The sequence below is a fragment of the Daphnia pulicaria genome, chromosome 11, assembly GCF_021234035.1.
Source record: "Daphnia pulicaria isolate SC F1-1A chromosome 11, SC_F0-13Bv2, whole genome shotgun sequence".
Lineage (NCBI taxonomy): Eukaryota > Metazoa > Arthropoda > Branchiopoda > Diplostraca > Daphniidae > Daphnia > Daphnia pulicaria.
The window spans coordinates 4,105,377-4,115,021 of record NC_060923.1 but is presented as its reverse complement, the minus strand read 5'-3'; the positions used below and the strand labels follow the sequence as shown (position 1 = coordinate 4,115,021).

General features: G+C 41.6%; 1 protein-coding gene across 1 annotated transcript; it reads right to left on the bottom strand.

Moving 5' to 3' along the window:
• Positions 1-5,975: 5,975 nt before the first annotated feature.
• LOC124315684 (alpha-(1,3)-fucosyltransferase C-like) lies at positions 5,976-8,345 on the bottom strand. The gene is made up of 3 exons (XM_046781504.1): positions 8,100-8,345; positions 7,746-8,036; positions 5,976-7,093 (listed from the first exon to the last, which is right to left on the bottom strand). The coding sequence occupies exons 2-3, from the start codon at positions 8,016-8,018 to the stop codon at positions 6,947-6,949; spliced, it is 420 nt and encodes a 139-aa protein (XP_046637460.1). The 5' UTR covers positions 8,019-8,036; positions 8,100-8,345; the 3' UTR covers positions 5,976-6,946.
• Positions 8,346-9,645: the final 1,300 nt, after the last annotated feature.

Genomic DNA, 9,645 nt, shown 5'->3' with positions numbered 1-9,645 from the left:
CTGGAATTTCCGAGCAAACGAACGCCATTACCTTTAGTTCTTTACGCTTTTTTAGAATGTTACACATAACATCGATGCATAATTTACAATTCAATAAGCTTTTGCCTAAAAATCAGAGTGTTTAAATTCATTAGCTATCATTACTCATAAGTCATTACCTAGCTAAAGTAGTAAAAGCTAAAACATAGAGTTTTGAATAGCCGTAGGTACAATAGCCGCAAGGCTTAAGAGGTGTATCAGGATGAGAAAAAATCGTATAAAAGGAGAGAGAAAAGGCGAAAGAATTCAGTCGAGTGAGCATCTAGTAGTCTAGTCGAGTACTGTACTACACGACTACGTATGCTGCCCCAGACTACTACACCAAGGCACCGGAGTACTACACGACTACGTATGCTGCCCCAGCTTACTACACCGAGGCTCCCAAGTACTACACCACCAAGACACCGGAGTACTACACGACTAAGTATGCTACCATAGCCTACTATACTGATTGACGTATATACTGCTGTACTGATTATTCTATATACTATTCTGCTCCTAGATACTATGCCGAGACTCCAACTTATTACACCAAAGCGGCTGAGTACTACACCGAGGCATCTAAGTACTTAACTGCAAGCTACTCTGCTCCAAGTTACTACACACAAGAACCCAAGTACTACTCTGCCCCGATCTACACAACTGTAACTGAGGCAGCAAAGTATTCCGCAGCCCCAACTTACTACACAGCGGCTGCTCCTTCGTACTACGTTGAGCCGAAATACTACACCGAGGCTCCAGTTTACTACACCATAACTAAAGCTACACCTAGCTACTACACCGAAAAGAGCGAATATTACGCAACCACGTGCGCTGCCCCAGTTTACTTCACCGAGGAACCCAAATATTACTCTGCTCCAAGCTACTACCAAACAGAGGCTCCTGTTTACTACACCACCAAGGCAACCGAGTATTACACTACAACCTATGCTGCCCCCAGCTACTACACTGAGGTCCCCAAGTACTACGCTACCAAGGCGCCTGAGTATTACACCACTACTTATGCTGCACCGACCTACTACACCGAAGCCCCGAAGTATTACTCTGCCCCGAGTCACTACACCACCAAGGCTCCTGAATATTACACCACATCCTACGCTTCTCCAGCTTACTACAGGGAGGCTCCTAAATACTAGAGCCAAAATTCCAGTTTTATGTAATTGTTTTCAGATTTGTCGATCATCTTAATAGTTACTAGTCACTGAGAATTTATTGTTGATCTTTAATGAAAGAATAAATTTTTTAATGCGGGTAATAGTCTTGTACGACTTTTCTTACCACCTCTAAGCCTTTTAAAATTGCAACGTGTTCTTATTTTTGTTGGATTTTGCCAATTTCACATGTCGGAGTGACTTGCTCTAGTCGCTCTGCACAACGACATTCTGGTGTTTGGACGAATTTCGTTATCAAGGTAAGTTACAAATCTACTCTAAATTTATATCAGAGTTGTTCATGGCAGATTGTTTTATAAGTTCTTGAAAGGAAGTCTGAACACCGTAATTATTTGTGAATATATGTAAGATTTCAATATTGTGAGAAATATATATCAATTTTAAACATTACTTTGTTATAAATTTACCAAGACACAATGAACAAACACATAAAAAGTAATTGCTTTATTGTCCCACCTCCACCCACAATTCCACCACATTTTACAATCACATACATACATACATACACTTAAGTTAACCCGTTGACTGCCACGCCATACAACCCGTAGGTTGCACTCTACTACTCTACGCGCCACGTCTGAAGGATCTATGACCAAGTGGGACTTGCCATTGGTGACAAGTCCGGGCTGACACGGTGACAGGAGAAGATGGAATGCACAACCTCTAGAATCCATCACCGCATCGACAAGGGGGAACTATGGTGCATTGCCTAACAGGGCCTTTCGGCAAATCTGGGGCTGGTGCGACTCTCCGACCCCGCGGCATGAAAACCACGAGACCGAACAGCGCGGCCCGTACTAAGGAGCTAGGGGAGAACAAAGGCGTGGCAGCCAACGTGTTAACACAACACTAACACAAACGAAATAATACCGACAATACGATGATCCACGTTGATGACGAGTCTCGGTGTCTGTCGCGATTCCACCGAGTTTCGTTCGCACCAGGAGCAGGGGCAACATCCGACGGAGACCGTTGACGATCTTTAAAGATGAGAAAATCCATCTTCTCGACGTCTCCTCTGCATTAGCTGAATAAAGACAAAACAATTCTTATTTAATGACATGCCAATAGAAGTTACATAATAGTCACATAATACATATAGATTCATTGATCTGTTTTTTTCTCTCAAAACTTCAAAGGCGCGCTTTAAATTGCTTAAAATCTACTTAACAATATTAAGAACTGTACACGTAACAAAGCTCACTTGCTAGTCTTTAAAAAAAATTCCGGAAGTATACCGGAAGTAACCACAGCGCCTCAACCATTGAGCTGTCGTCAAATTAAACCACATATTCGTGATCTCCATGAAATTTGGGGTCGATTAGATGTGATTTAAACGAAATCCAAAATTTGGCCAAAATCGAGAATTTTCCTGTATAGTTCAGGAAAATTTTCGAAACCGGAAGTACGAAAACGTAAAAAAGATAACATGAACTTTACCACAAATTTGACGAGGATCACGAATATGTGGTTCTTTTGTGCCTCGAATGAATAATTACTGAACTACTGACTGAAATGAGAAAACCGGAAGTAGAAAAAAAGAAGTAAATATCGAAAATTTTACAAGTGAGCTTTGTTGCTGGAAAAGTAATCGTCAGTTATCACTAAATATTTCAAAAAAATAACTGCCGATAAATGTTAAAAGGGATGGGCAAAGTAGCTCAAACTGACTGTTCTGACAGCTGCAAATTATCAAAAAGCCGTCTAGCGTTAGAAACAAGAAACGTCCAAGTAAAACTTCGTTTGCGCGTAAAAGGGCCTGATTTTGGAAACTATTACACAGACAGAGACTAACGCAACTAGACTATTGGTAGATAACCTACGAAAATAAGTCAATTGTTGGGTACCTGGGCATAATCCCGTGGTGAATGATCACAGGTTTGTAACAGCGGAAGGAAAAGATCACTGAAGTGGTCCAGAAACTGCCCAAGTCGCCAGTGAAGTAAAACAAATTGTGTTTAGAAGCAGTGAAGCTAGATGATGCGTGCGTCGCGAAGATAAGGATGGAAGTTGGTGGAAGTCCCTCTTCCGTCATGGACAAAGGTCAGCATTGGAACAAGAATCTCCGTGCCAGGACCACACGATTCCATAAAGAAACTGCGTGCTCTGTAAAAACAAATGTTTTACATTAATGAAAATATAACAATGAATAAAGCATATCAATCTTTACCTTTTATAAGAAAAACACTGAAATGTTCATGATAAGAACAGGAAGAGAGAAGAAACCATAAAATGGAATTCACAGCAACCAACAGCATAACTCCACATGTTTAGATAAATTTCCTGATGCTTAAGAAAGTGTCATGAAGTATTCCAGTACAGCGTGGTGATAGGTGGTATTGATGCTTACCTTTATCATACAGGTGATAAATGTAGTAAGGCATTTGACTTTCATCAAGCAGATATGGTACATGGCAGGTCAATTCATGTCTCTGAAACACTCTAAGTAGCAATGGGACAAGGAAATTTGCTGTTATTTACAAATTTACATGAATTTACCTATGAGAAATAAAACTCTACCTATCCCTCAGCTGGGTTTCCTTCTTAACAGAAGTAGAATCAACCATAACAACAAACATGCTGTTGCAGGGTATGCGGTATGCCACCAAAATTGTGAGATTCAGAAAAGATCCTTGCTTCATGAGCAAGAATACCTATGTTATACGAAAATCCGAATTGTAATGACTAATGGTCTGGTAGCAGTAATCGGGAAATACCTTATCTCGGCACATTTGTATTCCACTACATGTGTGCTTCAAACATGAGTTTTAGGCTTGTGACAGCATGAGGATCTAATGGATGGAAAATGACTGAGCGCTACAAGTCAACTTGTTGGAATGACTCACAGCTTATGCATCTAGAATTTGAAGAAATCAGTTGGCACGGTATAAAAATAAGGAAACTAGGCCAAGAAAACCTACATATGATACCGAAGTTCAATTTGGTATTTGAAATCACAAGAATATAAGTATAAATTAGCAACAATTTGTTTCGCCATGTTTCATGATGCAGGAACAACAGGGGTGACAATGCGACATCTAGCTATGAATTTTTGAATTTTACACGAATTTAAAGAATCAATTGGTTCGGTTTAAAAAAAAAATCTGCATCTGAAAGATTATTACTTTTGTACTTTGTAGGTATATTATTTTGCAAATTTCTAACAGCCATTCAATTGAAAGCTATCCAGTAAACCATTACTTTTTTAAAAAGGTATTTGGACACCCACAAGGACAATCTTTTTTATAGACAACCAAAAGACTTTAGGTCTTTTACAGCACCCTAAACTGTTTATTAAATCAAAAGCAATCCACTTTGTTTTTCCAAAAAAAAAAACCTCGACGGAAAATTTAGCAAACGGAAAACATGCACAATCAGTTTCTGGTATTATGGAAATTCTCCAAAAGTAAACCGGAAATACGGCCCTGTTTGCGGGTGCCTAAAGTAATGGTTCGATTAATATTAATGTCCTGCAGATTACAGTTCTAATAGCAAAGAAACCCGATAGCCAGCTGTTACTTTTTTCCCCCCTAGCTCTTAATCATTTCGTCCTGGTTGTGTGAGCCCATTTCTGCTATTTTTACGTACCCATTTATGTAAATTGTGATATGTGACACTTACCGAACAGAATTCAGAAACTGAGAGTCGAAATGCTTTTTTGAATGTAATAATTGCATACCTTAAAATATCGGGGAAAACCCTTATGAATAGGTTAGGCATTATTCGGCTCAAAAGAGCATTCCGTTGAAAATTGAAAACAAAATGAAAACTTTACGACTAACATGAAAGGCAAGCGCTACAAACTTGGTAATGACACGTTACCTCCAAATCGTCCGTTGGCGATATCACGAAACTATAAGCCGATCAATCACGGGAAAGGCCACTGTGCACATTTCCCAAGGCGTAAAACATTTCGAAACCGCCGCAAGAAGAAGCTACAAAAGTTAGTAAACGTATGCATCGCATCTTGTCGTAACACTTGCAGAAGTGACGGTCAGTATGTGAACACTTTGACCGAGTTACTTCTCGTTGCAACTCCCGTAACTCGGAACAGTTTATTTTTTGTCTTTTCTGCTGGTCCCCCCCACGAAAGAAAAACTGTAAATTTACGACACCATGAGTCCGTTAAGGAAATGTTTGTCTAACTCTCGAATAAAGCATTTTTAAGACTGCACACAAATGACAGATGGTAGACAACAGAGATAAATCGTCTGCTGCGACGTTGTCGGATGTTGTTGAAAGTTCATCGCGTCAGCGAATCTGTTCAATCTTCAACCATAGACAAAGACCACTGGTTTATGCTCTTCATAAGAAAATTAACATGGCCAACTGTCGCCAACATTCTTGCTACCCTTCCTCCGATTTCTCCAATCTTGGACTACTTGTCCTGCCCTCTAGTGTACGTTTTCATCTCTACACTCTGCTTACTTCTATTCAATTGCAATGATTCAATTGATTTCTCTGCTTTTGTAATTAGCAAATGTCAAAATTAAATACAATTTGACTTCTTAATAAAAATTTTTAAGGCAAAATTACCTAAAACTATTAAACGCCAGCAAAGAATTTTACCAAGACAGAAGGAAAACAATCTTCGTCTGCAAAACCCTTCGTAGCCTCGGTGCAGTACAGTACTTTGTCCGCTAGAGGCACTACAAGCACTCCAAGAACTCGGGGTCAGTAGGGATAGGGCTAAAAGGATAGCACATGCGAAACCAGTCTTCTTTATCTATGCTTCAACCTTTCGAGAGACAACACGAAATGAGATTTCTGGTGGGAAAACATTTATTTTATCAGACGTCATCACATTGGATGTGCCCACGGACAGAAACAGCTGACAACAAACGTCAGAGGGCCACTAATTATACATTCACTTGATACCGTGACAGTAAACGAACAGCTTGTATAGCACACCGTATTTCAGCCAACATTAATCTTTTCTTTATTTCCCTACAAATCGAGTGTAACGGAACTCTACTACCGGAAAGGCAAATTCTTAAAAACATTTTTTCGATAGAAAAAATAGCGATGGACAAATAAAAAAACCTTTTCACAATATGAAACGATGTAGCGCAAAGTCAACACATATTCATCTTCTCGACCAGATTCTCGTTAAATGTTAGGACACAACAAATTCAATTTTATCTCATAAATAAGCAAAAAAATGGCCGTCGATTGGCGGTTTCAGCGCGTTCAGGATGTTACACAAATTGGCAATTCAAACCGGCATAAACTAGTAATCGTATAGCCTAATTGTTCAAATGTGGAGGGGTAAGGTTGTTTCTCAAATGGAACAACAATGGGGCTGAAGCAAGCAGATGACGCGCATCAGATTCGTTTCTTTTGATTGAAATTTGAATTTTAAAAAAAGTTTTTGAATTGTTTCCACACGTACCACATCACGGCGACACTTAATTAGTGGAGTGAATTGGACGCCACCGGCTCTAGATTGTTGCTGACGGTGAGATTGAAGTGATAATTGGAGGTGCAAGTGACTTCCTCGGCCCACCATCGCTGGACGTCGGAATAGGCCTGCGACTCGATGGGTCTGTGTAGCATCTGGCACAAGTTGCACCATCCGTCGGTGGGGAACCTGTCCACCATGTAGTCTTGATTCCACGAGAAATAGTTCTGGTACAGGATGGTCGTTCTGGTGCAAGAGCCACAGGTACTCGGCCAACTCCTTTGGCGAGCCGAAATCGCGGGCGTTGACGTAAGAATAGCTGGGGGCGTAGGCCCTAGGCCCGGTAGTCGGCCTCACCGTAGACGACGGGCACGACGCCATTCTCCAGCGCCGTGTACAATTTCTCCGAGACGTAGTCTGTGCACAGGGAATTCTCAAAGGCCAGCACGAACTTGTAATCTTCACGGAGCATCTTCATGCACTGCGGAGAAAATAAAAAAAACAATCAAGAATTTAATTTCCATTTTCTTGACATTTTTCTCACGAATTCATACGACACAAACGTGGGGGGTTAGAAAATGCAGAAGCTCACTCACGCCAGTAAGGGATATAAATCCCTGTCAAGTCTTGAAAAAAAAAAGCAGCCCGGCACTATAATACACGGCGGATCGTGAAAGGATTTTTTCAAAAAGAGAGAGAGAGTATAATGCATCCCGACAAAGGCAAATAAAACCCTCCATTGCTGCCGGTGGGGGACGAAAAGTACCGCAAGGTCACGTTCAACGATTCTCCCGCGGGTAAAGTCGAGTGGATATTATGCACACACAATATAACCAAGGTAATTGGGTACGTTGTTTTTATTGGCCGAATAAAAATAAATAAAAGTAGGAGATGAAGTAGGAGGAATTGTTTTTGCATTCACGCAAGAGTTTTTTTTTTATCTGGTGGCGAGTGAACGAAATGATTAGCATCGCAACGGCCACAACAACATTCGAAAGTGGCTTTTTCGGTAAAGTTCTTTTTGTTTTTTTACGGGGTTTTGCCGACGAAATCATCTGGAAAATATTTCGATGGGACCCTACACGCGGAACGCACGCAGAGAGAGAGACAAAGTTAAAAGGGATATCACGCACCTGTTCGTGACTGCCGCAGTATTTGTGACCGCACCCGCCGTAAATGTCGACAGAGATGTGCCTGGCCAACTGGCGCACGTAATTTTCCCGCCGCACCGACGTCGGGCAAGTCGACGTAATCCAGGCGACGAGCTTCTTCTTGTGCGGAATCCGACGCTGCACAGAATTGGCCGTCGGACGCGTTTTGCCGTAACTCTTGCGCATCGTTTTACTGGCCACCAGAGATCCGAATGGATAGCGATGAATAATATCGGAATCTCGGCGGTAAGTCATTGTCCAATTGAATTTGTCCTTGAAAAATAAAATCATTGTTATGTTATCTCGTTTAAGAAATAAACTTTTGAATCAATTTACTTGTAAGAATTTCGGAATGGGAGCCAAATTGACTGGCGATGTAAAGGAATAAAAGATCCAGCGCTGGTGATCGAAACGAATGTCGGAGATGTTGAGATTTCCCGAATGGAAAATGATGGCGTGTAATGAGTAACAACCTGTCGCTGGTTGTTTTGCAGTTGGAAACCCGGCAGCCGGCCGTCTCGAACGGTCTTGAACCCAATCCGAAATCGAAACTGGCGCTTCCGTGGTATTTCGTCCAGAAAAGGATTATCTTTGGTTCACCATCTGACGAATCCACGGCTCGCTGTACATACGCCATCAATCAAATCAAAAATCAACATTTAGAATTGCCACATCGGAAAACCAAAAACACAAAAAGCGTCTAGTAATGCCATTGAAGTTGGGAAAGAACCAAAACGTATCACCAAAAGGTTTTGGTATGACATAAAAGGCATTCGAAGCGTTTGTTATCAGCTGAAATTCTATTTAGAAATAACTCACCCGTTAACGCGGGTGCATTTCCATCGGTTTCTGCAACAAAATAACAACCCGAGAAATACTTAATTCAGTGAATGAAACGGTGAAAAGGTCGTTGAACGACGAGTGAACAATTACCTTTGGTTCCCAGTTGTGGAAACTGTAGTGCAGTTGGGAATCGATTTCGTCGTGATCGTGATATTCGCCGTTGGAGCGGAGTCCGATGAGACACAGGCACATGAGCGACGAAACCAAGGCGTAATATCCGGAATTGTGGGTCAGATTGAGCTGGACGCTGTTCCAGTAGCGGTTGAACCTGCGGTTGTTGACGAACGGCCGTTTCATCTTCTCCAGCATCGTCTGCCGTGCGCTGATTTGCGATTCCATCGTCGACGGGCGTCGCACTAGAACAGAAATCCGCGTCAGCTGTTCCAAACTTCCCACGACGGAAAGGTACGAATTCCTCGTGACGGACGGAATGCTGGAAAAACACAAAATTTCTCTCGGAAGGAGTTGTGTATCGTTCAGACGGCCAAAGCTGACTGAGACGAAAGACGACGGACCCGACTGGTTTTTTCTTTTAAAAAGACGTTCAACTCTTCCCTCCCTACGGAGATGAACCTCCTTGTCTTTTTGGGTTGGATCTTCTCCAGCTCACACACACACACACATGGTCACTCTCTTGTGCGTGTGCATAGACCTTCCCGTTAGTGTTTGGCTATATAAATTCAAGGACAATCGCCCCTCGGCAATCCGCCGTTCCCTTCTGCTGCGTCCATTTCTCGGTGGCTCCAGTCTTCTTCTTCTTTTTTCAAAAAAATAAACTTGCCGCCATAACGTGAGCGCTGTAATATTCAACTACGGAATAAGATTGATGATCTCGGTCCATTCGATTCGCGTCTGATCTGCTGACGATAACAGACAAAAATTAATAATGTACCTTCCGGCTTGTAAACGTTTTATAAATACCGAGAAATGTTGGTGTCGTCATGCACGGAAATGATTGGCCAACTACAAGGTGATGGAGCGAATTTGTGTGCACAAATAGTTAACAGAATTGACTCTTTCTTAAGGTCGTGGATCGATT